The 16,465-nt window shown below is 44.0% G+C and overlaps 3 protein-coding genes across 4 annotated transcripts; 2 read left to right on the top strand and 1 right to left on the bottom strand.

The window, feature by feature from the left end:
• Positions 1-211: 211 nt before the first annotated feature.
• Positions 212-8,221, top strand: ints9 (integrator complex subunit 9). Its single transcript, XM_079216232.1, has 17 exons — positions 212-288; positions 675-802; positions 898-958; positions 1,378-1,440; positions 1,692-1,831; positions 1,975-2,061; positions 2,204-2,324; positions 2,470-2,604; positions 3,352-3,463; positions 3,620-3,800; positions 4,224-4,284; positions 4,556-4,727; positions 4,811-4,935; positions 5,946-6,113; positions 6,346-6,444; positions 6,539-6,676; positions 7,894-8,221. Exons 1-17 carry the CDS (start codon positions 280-282, stop codon positions 8,068-8,070), a joined length of 1,977 nt encoding a protein of 658 aa, XP_079072358.1. The 5' UTR covers positions 212-279; the 3' UTR covers positions 8,071-8,221.
• A 913-nt stretch (positions 8,222-9,134) lies between these two features.
• On the bottom strand, positions 9,135-12,275 carry glrx5 (glutaredoxin 5 homolog). 2 transcript variants are annotated; one of them, XM_079216240.1, is made up of 3 exons: positions 11,980-12,275; positions 10,555-10,765; positions 9,135-10,464 (listed from the first exon to the last, which is right to left on the bottom strand). In XM_079216240.1, the coding sequence occupies exons 1-2, from the start codon at positions 12,266-12,268 to the stop codon at positions 10,593-10,595; spliced, it is 462 nt and encodes a 153-aa protein (XP_079072366.1). In that variant the 5' UTR covers positions 12,269-12,275; the 3' UTR covers positions 9,135-10,464; positions 10,555-10,592. The 2 variants fall into 2 exon arrangements, with proteins under 2 accessions (XP_079072366.1, XP_079072365.1); XM_079216239.1 differs by having other exon boundaries at positions 9,135-10,765.
• A 443-nt stretch (positions 12,276-12,718) lies between these two features.
• Positions 12,719-13,573, top strand: prkrip1 (PRKR interacting protein 1). Its single transcript, XM_079216238.1, has one exon. It carries the CDS (start codon positions 12,731-12,733, stop codon positions 13,283-13,285), a length of 555 nt encoding a protein of 184 aa, XP_079072364.1. The 5' UTR covers positions 12,719-12,730; the 3' UTR covers positions 13,286-13,573.
• The last annotated feature ends 2,892 nt before the right edge of the window (positions 13,574-16,465 follow it).

Raw genomic sequence — 16,465 nt, 5'->3', positions numbered from 1 at the left:
CTTCGTAACTTACATTTTTTTGTTATTATTTTGTGAGACATGGTAATTTTTTTCAGGGCATTTACAAACAAAGACAAAATATGCTTTTTTCATCGGTATTTGGCGATTTTTGATCGGTTTTTGTCCCGCTGTGGCTCGAGACACTCCGCCCCTCTAGAGGGCAGCAGAGGGCCAACGTCCGAGAAACGACGCGAGCGAAGTCCCGAAAAACCCTGGAGGAGGATGTGGTGTTAGTGAAGCCAACGGAATATAGACAACGTTCATTTATCAGCGTTCAACATGAAACTGGTGAGTTCCCCGACTGTTAGCGGAATTAAAGAAGCAACGTCACCCCCAGCTGACGGAGAAAATGCGTCACTGCATCGTTTAGTATGTCTTAAGTTATAGCTACTCTGTTAGCTTAGCAGCTAACGTCAATAGCCCTGTGTGGCTAACGTTAACTAGGCAGCCAGCAGCTGTCAACTAGTGCCCGTGGTGACAGTAAACACTGACTCAGCTGGTGGTTGAGGAATGGAGCTTTTAGTTATTCTAATGAATCAATATTAAAGCTATTTTGGGGTGAACTTCTGACTCCAACGTGTTGAATGGGATGTCCTGTTGACCTGCTCTGTATCTGTCAGGTATTGTGTTGGTGTCCACGTGCGTCTCTTAATAGCTTTCCTTCCTTTTCTCAGTATTGTCTGTCTGGTCATCCTACATTGCCTTGCAATGTCCTCAAGTTTAAATCCACCACCATCATGCTGGACTGTGGACTGGACACAACCTCGGTCCTCAACTTCCTGCCCCTTCCTCTGGTGCACAGGTGAGTGAATGCCTTCATTCATTCATTCATTCATTCATTCATTAATTCATTCGTGGTAAACCTGTTCTGATGGATGTGTTTTGGTTCTCATCCAGCCCGAGACTCTCCAAGCTACCTAGCTGGGTCTCTAAGGATGGGTCACTAAACCTGGAGAAGGTATGACGAGCTGTTTCTGTTGTATTTAGTTCACATCCTGTATCAGACATTCAACATAATAATAATAATTCAAACTTGTATAGCGCTTATCTAAGTACACAAAGACGATTTACATTGGGGACAAGAGACTGAGACAAATGGAACAAAACAAAATGGAAAGACAAAGCAAACAAAAACAAACAAACAGAACATTTTGGGTAAACAAAAAAAATAGAAAACTGGAGGATAGGAGCAGGAGTTTAGCAGGTGAAGGCGAGTTGGAAGAGGTGGGTTTTGAGGGTTTTAAATGTTTTTGATAGCTGCTGCTTTGTGAGATTTCTAAATTTTTATTTTTTTTTGTCTATAAAGTGTACATACCTTAAATGCATACTATGATGAAGGGCTGAAGAAGTAAACACCTTTTCTTTCTATCGTTCCAGGAGCTGAAGGAGTGTGCAGGAAGAGTGTTTGTGGACTCGCAGCCAGAGTTTTGTCTCCCTGAGGTATTAAAGCTTTCTTCTGTTTAACTTCAGACATCAGTGTCAGGCTTCAACTTTATGATTTGGCTGCAGGAAGTTATAATGCAAGCATGCCTCATACAGACTGTATGACTAGACCAGAGTACCAGCTCAAACATGCACAGTTATTAATAGTTATATTACTTCCACAAGTTATTCAAGTTCTAATAAATACTCTATGACGATAATAACGATAATACACATTTGGTCTAAATAATATTTCTTTGCAATTTCAGAGAGAACTGCTGGATCTGTCTACTGTTGACGTCATCCTGGTCTCCAACTACCACTGCATGATGGCCCTGCCCTACATCACTGAACACACGGGCTTCACCGGGACGGTTTACGCCACAGAACCCACGCTGACCATCGGCAGGTGAGGATACAAAGGCATCGTATTGTTTTTATGGTCATTTAAAGGGAAATGTGCATGTTGGTGTCAACAGTTTGAGTCGGAGGAACCAAAAGAGATTGCTTAAACTTTAAGACATGCAAATCATTGCTGTTATTTTCCTTCAGGCTGTTTATGGAGGAAATGGTGAACTTCATGGAGAGAGTTCCCAAAGCCCAGTCTGCCACATGCTGGAAAAACAAGGAAATACAAAGGTAAGAAAAGATACAAACTGTCGTCTTGGTCTGTGGATACATGTAGAAGATATTTATAAAACATGTAGCATCTCACACTAGCTTTTACCTCTGATGTGTCACTTTCTCCGCCTCTTATCTGATCATACTTTCGTTCCATCAGGATGCTCCCTGGGCCGCTGAAGGATGCAGTAGACGTGTGGGCGTGGAAACGAAGCTACAGCATGCAGGAGGTCAACTCTGCCCTCAGCAAAGTGCAGCTTGTGGGTTATTCACAGAAAGTGGTAAGAACCCAGGACCTTCCTCATGCTGGACATGCAGGATTAATTAGTATGCGTTTACATGCTACTAAGATACCTGTGTCTGTCCTCTTTCTGTATTTCTGTTCTCACAGTGACACGTTCTCTTTCTCTCTCTCTCTGTCTCCAGGTTTTGTTCGGAGCGGTCCAGGTCTCCCCCTTAAGCTCTGGTTACTCCTTGGGGAGCTCCAACTGGATCATCCAGTCTCACCATGAGAAAGTCGCCTACGTGTCGGGCTCGTCCCTCCTCACCACCCATCCACAGGTATGTCCAGCAGCTTGAGTGTAGAGGAAGTGACACGAGCGGCCTGAGGAAAACTTGCAGTGTCCAAGACTGTGATGCGTCCGTCCGTCCCAGTCCCGTGAACGTGACATCTCAGGAACGCTGGCAGGTAGTTTCTTCAAATTTGGCACACGCACCTGCTTTGATTCAAGGATGATCTGATCCTGTCAAGGTCATTGTGACCTCACACAGGGTTCTTACGCTCATAGAAAACCTGGAAAAGTCATAGAATTTTAAAATGGTTATTTCCAGGCCTGGAAAAGTCCTTGAAAAAAATAAAAACCCAAAAGTTTAAGTCATGTAAATGTGTTATATTCATGTGTTCATGACGTTCATTTACGCTGAGTTTGAAATAATTAATATGCTTTTAAAGAAAGACGCTCAAAATATAAGCAGGCATACATACAGGTGTCTATATAAATGTTTATTCTTTTAATCTTTTATTGTCTCATTCATTTGTGTCATTTAAGGTTTACTGTATGCTTTGTATTCTCATTGTTAGTTTAAATACTACATTTACTCACTTTTTCATGTTTACACCCAGATTTCACAAAATGTTTGGTCATGGAGATTTGGTTTAAAGTCATGGAAAAGTCATGGAATCTATTGGTCAGGATGTGTATGAACCCTGTTTACAAAACATCTTTCTGGCCATAACTCAAGAATAATAAACAAACAAACTCGTTCTTTAATAAACTCTCTGGAACTCTCTCTCTCCTCTTCTCCCAGCCGATGGACCAAAGCTCCCTCAAGAACAGTGACGTTCTGATTCTGACCGGCCTCACCCAGATGCCCACCGCCAACCCAGACGGCATGCTGGGAGAATTTTGCAGCAACCTCGGTAGGTACAAACGTGCCGGATGATTTAAATGTGTTGTATTAACGTTTCAAAATGTCACGTTACATACACGAGTACATGTAGAATAAAAGTAAATCAGTGTCTCTGGAGTCATCGCTGATCCTAACGTTGGTATTTATTATTCGTCTCCGCCTGTAGCCATGACGATTCGAGCAGGAGGCAACGTGCTGGTGCCGTGCTACTCGTCTGGAGTGATATACGACCTGCTGGAGTGTCTTTACCAGTTCATCGACAACGCCAACCTGGGCACCACGCCCTTCTACTTCATCTCCCCCGTCGCCAACAGCTCGCTGGAGTTCTCTCAGATCTTTGCTGAGTGGTGAGGAGCGAAACATCTGATTTACAGAATGTAGAAGGAAAACGGCAAAACGGAGATGTCAAAGCTGTCAAAGCCAACAGTTCACTGTGCAGGACCTCACCACTGCAGTCACACATCACAAGTAATCAGAGACTTGCAGTATTTTTGGGTACAAACAAAGTACCCTTTTGACTAGAGAAGTTTCACAACTACTGGGTTATTTTCGCTAAATACCTTTTAAAGACACCCGGCCCTAGCGTCACTGCAGACAAAAGTATTGTCGTTTCTTTGAAACAGCTGCGTTTTCAACATCAGAACAAACTAAAGCATCTTTTTTACAGCAGTGGTGATTGATGGGAGCTGCGGTCACCTGGCGCTTGTTCTCAAACTCCTTTTTTTGATCATTCTGATTTCAACTTATATTTTTTTCCTCCTTTCTTTTAGGCTGTGCCACAACAAGCAATCAAAGGTGTATCTTCCAGAGCCTCCATTCCCTCATGCAGAGGTGAGTCCTCAATGCTGCGTTTCAGAGAAACAGGATCGTTGGAAATCCGGGTTTCTGCTCGCAAATGATAATTAAAATGACACTGCAAACCAGCAAAAAGCTTTGAGAGTTATGGCATCAGACCAAGTGCACGGAGCCATTAGGGAACTCTCATAATCACTGTGGTTCACCAGCACTGATGATCACATTCAAAGTGTTGGCAAAGAAGCTAGCTTCACGTCCTGTGTGTTTACTGCTGTCTGACAACACAACTCCTGTGTTTCTGTCCCAGTTGATCCAAACCAACAAGCTGAAGCACTACTCCAGCATCCACGGAGACTTCAGCGTTGAGTTCCGTCAGCCCTGTGTGGTGTTCACGGGTCACCCGTCTCTGCGCTTTGGGGACGTGGTCCACTTCATGGAGCTGTGGGGCAAATCCAGCCTGAACACCATCATCTTCACTGGTAACTACGGCTGTATTCACACACCAAACGTGTGCAGTAAGTGCCTCCTAGAAGCCGCCGTGACGTTTGTTTCTCGCCTCCAGAGCCGGACTTCTCTTACCTGGATGCTCTGGCTCCCTACCAGCCTCTGGCCATGAAGTGTGTGTACTGTCCCATCGACACGCGGCTCAACTTCCACCAGGTGTCGAAGCTCCTCAAGGAAGTCCAGGTACGTTCAACACTACCACCATGTGTGTGTGTGTTGATTCATTATTTTTCCCTTATTTTCTACTTTCTATTATTATTTGTATTTCCTCTCATTTTTTACTTTACGTTGTCTGTTTGCTCTACTTTCCTGTCACTTTCTTCATTACTATTGTAAACAGATCAACACACACACAAAAAAAAATTAAAATACTTGTTCGCTGATCCCTGTACATCATTTTGTCATATTCTCCAATAAAGTATATTTAAAAACAAAACACTACCATCATCAGTCAGAAGAAGTTCAACTCCTAGTGCAACCTTACTTTAAACACTCCCGTCTATCTTAAATAAAAGCTCAGTCTAGAACAGTGGTTCTCAAGTGGGGTGCGGAGGTATTACAGGTGTGTATGTATATATATATATATATATATATATATATATATACTTAAAAAAAATATTTAAACAAATATATAATCCTTTTATTAATCTCACAATGGGGAAATTATTCTCTGTATTTTACCCATCCTTAGTAATTAAGGAGCAGTGTGCTGCTGTGAACACTGGAGGTTCAGGGTCTTGCTCAAGGACACTTCAAGGACACTTCAAGGACACTTCAAGGACACTTCTAGGACACTTCGACATGCAAACTATGGGGAGAAAAGGGATAGAACCGGCGACCTTGTGGTTTCAGGACGACCACTCTCTCCATGAACTACATGATAACTTTACATAGTACAAAAGTACAAAGTACACGGACATAAAACCTCATTAATAAATACATGGAGAAATGGCCATACTTTCATGGAAATGTTTACGTTACGCTGTGCGGCAGCAAAGATTCTTGCCGTTTTGCCAAGAAAAAAACAGCAGAAAAGCCTTTATGTCACGGAGAGCATGAATATTTTTCTTCCTCCAAAGTGTGCCGTGGCCAAACAAGTGTGAGAACCACTGGTCTAGAACATGGCACACACAGCAGGGGATAGAAGCTACTTGAGATAACGCACCTCACCGTCTCTCCCTCCCGCCCTGCAGCCCCTCCATGTGGTGTGTCCAGAGCAGTACACCCAGCCTCCCCTGACCCAGGCCCACCGCTCTGACCTCATGCTGGAGCTGCAGCCGCCGCCGATGCCCTACAGGCGCTGCTCTGTGCTCAGCCTGCCCTTCAGGCGCCGCTACGAGCGAGTCTACATCCTGCCAGAGGTGAGTCGCTTGAACCAACACCGTCTACTTCAACACGTCTGGTGAAAGGGATCGACATTGACTCTACAATGTTGGAGCCAAGATCAAATCAGTGCCTTTGGAAACAGATGGTTGCATATTTGTAATTCTCTTATGGTGTAAACAGACCTTTCGGGATACTATGGAAATGTGTTGAGTCCCGTCAGAGCACAGGTGGCTAATCTTCAAGCCTAAAAGTCTGATTCTTCAACAGCTGGCTAACGCTCTGGTGCCATCTGAGATCAAACCCGGTGTTTCGCTGGCAACCGTGTCTGCAGTGTTGCACTCCAAGGACAACAAACACACACTGCAGGTGAGTCTCTTGTCACAAGACGCCGGGCAGATTCATGTTCTAAATACGGACCGCATTGCTTCAGGTTTGTTTCCTTCCTCTCCCGGGTTGCCAGTCGGTGCCCAAGCCGCCTCCAGCGCCGCCCAGCAAGAAGAGGAAACGGGTCCTGGAGGAGCCTCCGGTGCTGCTGGCCCCCAAACCGCTGCTGAGTGGAGCCGTGCCGCTGGAGGCTTTCCTGGCCACCTTGCAGAAGGTGGGAGATCTGTGGAAACCTCATTATTGTCTTTATAGCGGCTAGCATTTTTAAAAACATTTCCTGCCTCATTCGCTGTCTTCAGTATCCCAAAGGAGAGAGTCTCCTCCCATATGACATTAGAATCTCCTCACGCATAACATTGTTGGGATTAGCTGTGTTTTTTTTTTTTATAGCAGAGGGATTTAACCCCAGCAGATTTCAAAAGAATATCAAATGACCATAAAAAACTACTGAAAAGAAATTAGAGATTGAATTCTATGTGGGCATCTTTAAATTACTAAGCACTAGCAGAACATATCACATACTTACTTTCTGCTTAATCCAAATATTACATTTACTGAAGCCTTTTTGTGTAATATGTTTGTGTCCGTTGCTGAATAACAGCATCTATAGAACCTTTAGGTTACTGAAAGTAATCCCCGGTTCTTTGATAACAGAGTGAGGCGTTTTAGCTTTGGATGCTCCAATGACACCCGGACTGTACTGAGGCCACGCCCCCTCACGAAGGCCACGCCCCCTCACATTACCACAACCCACCTACTCCTAACAAATCCTTCGAGACCGTTTTTTTTGTCGATACAAGAAAGGAAGTTCTGGGGAAACTTTACTTTAAGTAAGCCACATTTATTGTTCTATTGTTTGGTGTTTTACTACGGTATATATGGATCACCGTTGCGCAATCACTGACTCAGATAATCCCCAATGTAAGAGAATATTCTGCTGCTGCTGTTCCTTAATGGAGACAGAGCGGCCTCTAAACCCTTGGAGATCATTACAGAACTGGACGGCTTCGTATTAGTAGACTTTGCCCTGACGAGCAAACCTGAGAAACTTGCTGTGTGCGGGTTTAATGTGAAAATAAGCTTCAGAGAGATTGTTAGAAACAAATGTCCCAGACTAATGTAATTTAAAGGGGGCGTTAGGGATGTGCTCCCCTTCTTGGGACGGCTCTGATCACTTGTTTGTTTAGCAGGGATACTATTTCGTCCTCTTCCTCCTCTGAAACCAACACACTGACTGGGTGCTTCATAGCGTACTGTAGTCTGAACCCCTGAGAGATAGTGGACACGATCCAGAAGGGAGCTGTGCATGTGAGCCACGTGAATCTCTGGAGCTTCCATAGTGTGTCACACCGAGGAGATTCCCACGGTGAGAAGCTCTGAAGGATGTTAGAAAAAGGAGTTGATTGTGAATGATTCTCCTCCTCCCTGCAGCACGGCATCACCGAGGTGAAAGTGGAGGAGACGGCGGACGGACACATCCTGCACCTGCAGGCCGAGGACACGCTGATCCAGCTGGAGGAGGACGGGACGCACATCGTGTGCGACAACAACGAGCCGCTGCGCACAACGCTGAGAGACCTGGTGCTGCGCTTCCTGCAGAAGCTCTGACGTCTCACTCTTCTGCTCTTTGGACTGTGGAGAGGAGGAAGTGATGATGGACCAGGACGTCGCCTCAGTAACTGTTACAGTTTCACTGTGAAGTCCAGTTATATTTTGTAAAATAGTATTTTGTATTAAAGTGTTTTGTCTTTTTAAGCGATCATCTGAGTTTTCCATCACTGCAACGTCTTCATTCAGGAAGCTGTCGGACAGTAAAACACAACAGGGGAAATACAGGAAGTAAGAAAAGAAATTCAACAAAGTTCCTCTGGGTAATATTTGATAAAATGTCATTTGCATCACATTATCCAACATGAACAAAAGGTTAAATGGTAGTTATCGTCCCTACGTTACAATTTAATGAGTTTGTGCTCAACTCATCGGCTGAAGAGGTTCAAGTTTCCAGATGTGATGATGATGATGATGATGATGATGAACCTCCAGAAATCAAAAGGGAGGAAGAAGTCAGGTGCTTTGGACCGGGAACAAGACGTTCTCCGCTCCACCTGAATGCTGAGCTTTCCTTGTAAAGAGGGAACTGCTCATAATAGGCCTTTCTTTCTACGTAGAGAACATTTTGACATTACAGCACCAAAAAGCACCGGTTTAACCAGTATGATGGACGGCTGGGAACTATGGAAGCCCGTTACCGCCAAAAAAAAAGAATCTCATAATTACTTTTTATCTCATAATTGACTTTATTATCTCATGACTTTTTTTTATCTCAATTGTTTGTGTGTGGTGGAAACGGGCTCCCATAGCATTTCCATTTCCAGTGTCCTGCTAGACATTTATAATTAGGGTAACCATTTAATCACCGACTGGTCGACAATGAAAGCGGGTCGGTTTGTCATATTAGCCGGTTGTACAAATGGAACAATTACAGGACGCATATTCTGGAGGACGGGGTCAGGAAAAGCCTCCAGAAACACTCGGCTTTGAAAAGGCACATCTCGTCATCGTCTTTTTATTTGTACTTGATGCCGCATAACACCCACCAGTGAACACATACTTGTAGTCTCTGCTTACTGGTGGTTAGACATAACAAACAACTCCAGGTTTCTTTGGTATTTGTCAAAATATTTAATTGGTGCAGGGTTCACATGCAGCTAAAATACATTTAACAATGTGCTTTCAATATACAATATCTTACAGTGTACTACATGGCGATTGCTCTGATAATACAGCTGTGCAGCAGGAGGAACATCGAGGGTGGAAACAGGACCGGCTTCTCCTCACCCCTCCAAAAAATAAGACGACACTTCCTTCAGTGATAAATTAACAAATACCACGAACTCTGATGGACGCACTTCAAATATAACTGCTTCCGTTTGTCCTCTGTATGTTGAGTGGTTTTCAGGATGAAGAGAAAGGGGTGTGTGTGTGTGTGTGTGTGTGTGTGTGTGTGTTGTAGATGCTACACACACTTTGAAGAACCAAAAGGAGACGGTTCAGTCAGCGTGAATGAGATCAGTGAGGTGGGTCCATGTCTGCAGTCTCCTCCGCTACAACGGCTAATGCATACAAGATGAACTTGGCCAGATATTAAATAACATTAATATAATTATGACCCCACATCAGTATGGCCCTCTCTGGTCTTCCTTCTGGGATACTGTTGGGATACAGGCAGTGCATTTGGAAGGTTTCTAGTCTGATGACATCATGGTGCGACACAGGAAACTGTATAAAAGATGGACAGCAGAGCAAGATGATGGAAGGATGATTAGATGAACTAATTCAAAGACACTCCCAGCCTCCTGTTCACCAGAGGAGTTATCGTCTGAAGGTCTGCACTCCATCACAAAGCATGTGACTCCAACCAATACCGTACACGGGTATGGATTCTATATGCCGTTTACAACACGCTTCTTAAGGATACCATTATAGAACGTGGTGAATCTGGATATGATTCAATTAAAAACTAGAGCGCAAAAACCAACGGTGTTCCTCCGTGTGTTAAATGAGGGAAATAATTACGCTGCTTAAAAAATAACAAAACTAGATCAAACACACAGAGTTATTACCGGACTCCACCCTTTCCCGGGGAGATAGATGCTATATGTATATATATATATATATATATATATATATACATACATACATACATATAGCATCTATCAGCTGCTTCTTGGTTGTTTTGTCGGTTTGTTTTAAACTTGGATTCGTCGGGTGCAAGACTCCAAATGAACGCTGATGTTGCTTTATCAAAATGTGTCATTGGATAAATAATAATTCAAACTTTTATAGCACTTTTCTAGATACAAAAAGATGCTTAAAGCTGAACAATGTGGGTACGGGGTTATGAAAAACTGCTTTGGTTCCACCGTGAAGACGCCGTCCTCACCTGCCAGGCACATGAGTTCACATTTAGAAGGAGGGCGGCAGCAGCGCTCGTCTTTGGAGCTGTGGAACAAACCAAAATGTCCAGAACTGAAGAAACATGCCGTCTTATCTCGCCGCGCCTTAGTGGCCAGAAGGGGGCGTGGCTTTTACCCACAGCGGCCGAGGCAGTCGGTTGGACTGGGATCGTCCTACTTGGCCTCCTCCTCCGCCTTCAGCAGCGCGGAGCTGATGCCCAGCTTCTTCAACTCCTCCACCAGATCCCCGTTCTGGTGCATCTGCAGCAGGATGTCGCAGCCGCCCACGAACTCACCGCTGAGGTACACCTGAGGGATCGTGGGCCAATTGGAGAAGGCCTTGACTCCTGTGGGAGAGGAACACAGCAGAAGTAACCTAGAGACCGATACCCAGTTCATACACATGCTGACCAATGGATTTCCATGACTTTACACCAAATTTCCATGAGCAAACATTTAGTGAAATCTGGGTGTAAACAGTAAAAAAAGCATACAGTAAACCTTAAATGACACAAATGAATGAGACAATAGTTTGATTTAAAGAATAAACATTTATGTAGATGCCTGCTTATATTTTGAGCGTCTTTCTTTTAAAAGCATATTAATTATTTCAAACTCAGCGTAAATGAACGACATGAATATAAGACATTTAGAATGACTTTTGGGATTTTTTAAATCTTTTTCAAGGACTTTTCAAGGCCTGGAAATAACCATTTTAAAATTCCATGACTTTTCCAGGTTTTCCATGACCGTAAGAACCCTGCTCTTCTTGTTCTCAGTGTCAACTTTAAGTAATACGTCTGTGTAGAGGTCATTGAGGTCGAGCATCATCGTGCAACTGTTGCGTCATAGGACATGTTCCCATTGAAACAATCCCTTTTAAAAAAGGGGCGTGCTGATGGAACTAGAGGAACAGTTCCTTGTTCCTTCACGTAAGTGCTGTCATAACTTCACACAGGACAAACTGATGGCATAATGCTGCCTAAATGAGGACCACACCCTTTGGGTCCTGCTGCAGAGAACTGATAAAAGCTCAACACCTCCAAACCTAGAGAGAGGGCCGCTGACAAAAGGCTGATATGCGTGTTTAGTTTGTGAATGTTCCAATAAAATGAAATGTGTCGTTAAACAACAAGAACAGCTGGAACACACACATTATATATATATATATATATATATATATATATATATATATATATATATATACCTTTTATTTCAGACTCATGGGTCCATATAGCAACAAACACAAATACAACAACAATATATAAAATACAGTGGCGGGCCATGGATTTTCTACCTGCGCATTCAGTGCCTCAGCTGTTTAACAGCTATTCCCAGAAACAATAAGAATACACTCAGTTAAGACTTTTATAATGACATTTTCTGAGTCATTTAAATGTGTAAATAAAAAAAGATTGATCGATCCACTACAAGCAAACCGTCTCGTGACACGTCAGCTGTCAATCACGCAGAAGAAGCGTCGCTGAAGGTGTCACGTTAGAGTGAGAGGCACGGCTTGTTGTTGCCGTGTCAGGAGCAGCTTCTCCCGGCTGGTACTGACCTTCCCGTAGCTCAGAGTCCTCCAGCACGTTGTACGCGGCGTAGTCGTCCACCCCGTGCATCCGGAGGATCTGGACCACGGCGTTGCTGAAGCCGCACATGGGCTGCGCCGGCGTCCCCTTCATGAACACCACCACTTTGTCCTTCTTCACCATCTCTCCAAGGTCTTTCTGGAAGTCCGCCGCCGCGCACAGAAACCGGGCCGACGCCGACCGCACGCGTCCGTCGGCCCGACAGACCACCGCGCCGGTCCGCAGACACTTCGCAGTGGCTCTAAGTAAAGTGTTCATGGTCTTTGGTGATCGATATCTTGTATAAGTTGCGCGACAACGTCGTTGAAAAGTGTCTAAGCTGCTTCTGAACAGGCCGGACGGTATGTAACCAGACAGCCTGACTGACGCGAGGGAGTGTCGATGACGTGAGCGTGAAAGGGGGCGGGACGTGAACGCTGATTGGACAGCTGCTCCCAAACAAATTCTAATTGGTTTCCCATTGGTTCAGCAACGCGCGCGTCATAATCATTGGAGAAACACGGAATGATTCAATGTTACGATTTAATAAAAAATAAATTAAAACCACAACAGTCACTATCACATAACTTCCGTTTAGTATATTATTTTTGAAAAATACAATATTTAAAAATAGACGGAATATATATATATATATCATTATTTCTCGGTAACGGAAGCGCTCAATAACTTCCGGGTCGACTTGGCCACCGAGGAAGAAGAAGACGACAGTGTTTTTCAAAGATGGCGGCGCACACGCAAAAGAATAACAAGCCTGGAATATCTGGCGGTAAAGAGGCTCAGCCTCTGATAATCGCCAAAACTCCGGCGGAGGAACAGCGTCTGAAGTTGGAGCGGTTGATGCGGAACCCGGATAAACCAGCTCCGATTCCGGACCGGCCCAAAGAGTGGAACCCGCGGGCTCCGCCGGAGTTCGTGCGGGACGTGATGGGCTCCAGCGCCGGTGCGGGCAGCGGGGAATTCCACGTCTACCGGCACCTGCGGCGCAGAGAGTACCAGAGGCAGGACTTCCTGGACAAGTTTGCAGATAAGCAGGACGAGGACCAGGACTACCTGGACAAGGTGGAGCAGAACAAACTGGCGGCCGACGACAGGACGGCGAAGCGCAGGAAGAAGCGGGAGAAGATCAAGCAGAAAAAGGAGATGGCGAAGAAGGCGAAGCTAGAGTCCGAAAACAAGAAAGAACGCGACAGCTCGGAAAGCAGCGACGACGAAAAGGAGGAACGAGAAGCCGAAGACGACGCCGAGACCCCGAGCTTCATCATGGGGAAGAAATGAGTGACGTCACTGGCGTTATAATGCTGTTTGTACATTGTGATGATCGGCCGTGGATGTGCTCCCCGTTTTACTACCGCTCACCTGAAGGGCGGACCAGGTGAAGAGGCAGAGTCTATGATTTCAGTTGGAAAAGAGACACGTTGAGACACACCTTTCATCTTCTGGGGCTTCTTGATTTTGACAAAAGTTGTGATCAAGTTTTCAGAAAGGTGACATGATTGGATTGTTGAGTTGTAGAGACTCTAATACATTTACACAGGATTTTTTTAAAATAAAAATATGAATATACATTGACATGTTTTGTGGTTTATTCTCATTTTGATTGTGACATTCTCTTTTTGGACATGGTAAGAGTTGAGTAACAACCAAGGTAGTATTTGGTATGCAAGTGACAGGGTTCATACGATCATGGACATTTAAAATGGTTATTTCCAGGCCTGGAAAAGTCCTTGGGGGGGGGGGGGGGGGAAAATAAAATCCCCAAAGTTTAGTAAAAGTCATGTAAATGTGTTATTCATGACGTTCATTTACGGTGAGTTTGAAATAATGAATATGCTTTTAAAATAAAGACGCTCAAAATATAAGCAGGCATACATACAGGCATCTATATAAATGCTTATTCTTTTAATCAAACTATTGTCTCATTCATTTGTGTCATTTAAGGGTTACTGTATGCTTTGTATTCTCATTGTTAGTTTAAATACTACAATTACTCACTTTTCCATGTTTACACCCAGATTTCACTAAATGTTTGGTAATGGAAATTTGGTCAGAATGTGTATGAACCCTGAAGTGAGTGCATGTGTGCATCATCATCATCACCACCATCACCACCAACCATATATTCATGATCGTTGCAGCCTTGAGAAGCGGCTCCTTGCATTCACTATTGCTTGTGGGCACAACAAGGTGGCAGAAAGCAACTCAAAGAATGAAAAGGCGTGACTTCTGCAGGCTCAGGAGATTCACGTGCGATGTTCCTTGGACAGACTCCTGCTTTCCACGGCGGTGGTGGTCTCGTGTCTAGCCGTCACCTTTCTTAAGGCAGGTAGAGTGAAGCCTGGCAGCCTGACGTGGTTTGAAACAGGGGGAGCTCTTCCTGTCGCGCGCCGTCACCTGTCACAGTAGAGGCATTTAACTGCTTTGATCGATTCATATGAAAATATTCTGATCTGTTAAACACCTTTTATATGATGTTTATACATTACTTTCTGCATCATTTTTTCCCTTTATTTGATACAGAGGAGAGAAACGGGACCTCGTGCAGCAGAGGGCCACGGCCCACTGTGGCAAGGACTCAACCTTAGTACACAGGACACCAGTTCTACCAAATGAGCTATTACTGCTCCTCAACTTTTCAGGTTCAGCAGTTTATCTGCAACTCCAACTGGGTCTGACTGCCTGCTTAATTCAATTCAGTTCATTTTGTATAGCCCCAAATTACACATTTTCATCATAGGGCTTTACAATCTCTCCCGGGACCTCACAAACTCCCCCAAAACAAGCTTTCACAGGGAGAAAATGAGAAGAAACCTTCGGGAGAGCAACAGAGGAGGATCCCTCTATCAAGATGTACAGAAGCAATATATGTCATGTGGTTAGAAAGAACAATATAACAGAGTTACAACACATTCAATGAATATGACAGAAATTATTAATATGAGAGTAGTAGGCATGATGAAAAGGTAATATGGTACTATACGCTCTCTAGTGGGGCAATATGGTACTATAAGCGCTCTAGTGGGGTAATATGGTACTATAAGCGCTCTAGTGGGGTAATATGGTACTATAAGCTCTCTAGTGGGGCAATATGGTACTATAAGCGCTCTAGTGGGGTAATATGGTACTATAAGCGCTCTAGTGGGGTAATATGGTACTATAAGCGCTCTAGTGGGGTAATATGGTACTATAAGCGCTCTAGTGGGGTAATATGGTACTATGAGCTCTCTAGTGGGGTAATATGGTACTATAAGCGGTCTAGTGGGGTAATATGGTACTATAAGCGCTCTAGTGGGGTAATATGGTACTATAAGCGGTCTAGTAGGGTTATATGGTACTATAAGCGCTCTAGTGGGGTAATATGGTACTATGAGCTCTCTAGTGGGGTAATATGGTACTATGAGCTCTCTAGTGGGGTAATATGGTACTATAAGCGGTCTAGTGGGGTAATATGGTACTATAAGCGCTCTAGTGGGGTAATATGGTACTATAAGCGCTCTAGTGGGGTAATATGGTACTATAAGCGCTCTAGTGGGGTAATATGGTACTATGAGCTCTCTAGTGGGGTAATATGGTACTATGAGCTCTCTAGTGGGGTAATATGGTACTATAAGCGGTCTAGTGGGGTAATATGGTACTATGAGCTCTCTAGTGGGGTAATATGGTACTATGAGCTCTCTAGTGGGGTAATATGGTACTATAAGCTCTCTAGTGGGGTAATATGGTACTATAAGCGCTCTAGTGGGGTAATATGGTACTATAAGCGCTCTAGTAGGGTTATATGGTACTATAAGCTCTCTAGTGGGGTGATATGGTACTATGAGCTCTCTAGTAAGGTTATATGGTACTATAAGCGGTCTAGTGGGGTAATATGGTACTATGCGCTCTCTAGTGGGGTAATATGGTACTATAAGCGCTCTAGTAGGGTTATATGGTACTATAAGCTCTCTAGTGGGGTAATATGGTACTATGAGCTCTCTAGTGGGGTAATATGGTACTATAAGCGCTCTAGTAGGGTTATATGGTACTATAAGCTCTCTAGTGGGGTAATATGGTACTATGAGCTCTCTAGTGGGGTAATATGGTACTATAAGCTCCGTAGAGATATGATGGTGCATCACCAGTTAAGGCTTTGTAGGTGAGGAGAAGGATTCTTAATCTCACAGGAAACAGTGGAGAGCAGCTAATACAGGAGTAATGTGATCTCTCTTCCTAGTCCTCGTTAGTACACAAGCTGCAGCATTCTGGATCAATTGGAGAGATCAACGTCGATGGGAGAAATGTCATCTCAATATGTATCAGGGTTTACAGCTGTTTCTAAGGCTCTATTTGAGGATAGATCAGTAGTGTTTGAGAGCAGGAGGTAACCAATCCTATCTCTAATAGTTAGAATCTTACCATTAAAGGTGTCGACCCAGTTTACGTCTGGCGACCTTTGTTTCATGTTACATCCCAGCTTTC

Source organism: Taurulus bubalis (assembly GCF_910589615.1).
Source record: "Taurulus bubalis genome assembly, chromosome: 3".
In the NCBI taxonomy this organism is placed as follows: Eukaryota; Metazoa; Chordata; class Actinopteri; order Perciformes; family Cottidae; genus Taurulus; species Taurulus bubalis.
The sequence above is the reverse complement of the archived record's forward strand: the minus strand, read 5'-3'. Positions and strand labels throughout refer to the sequence as shown.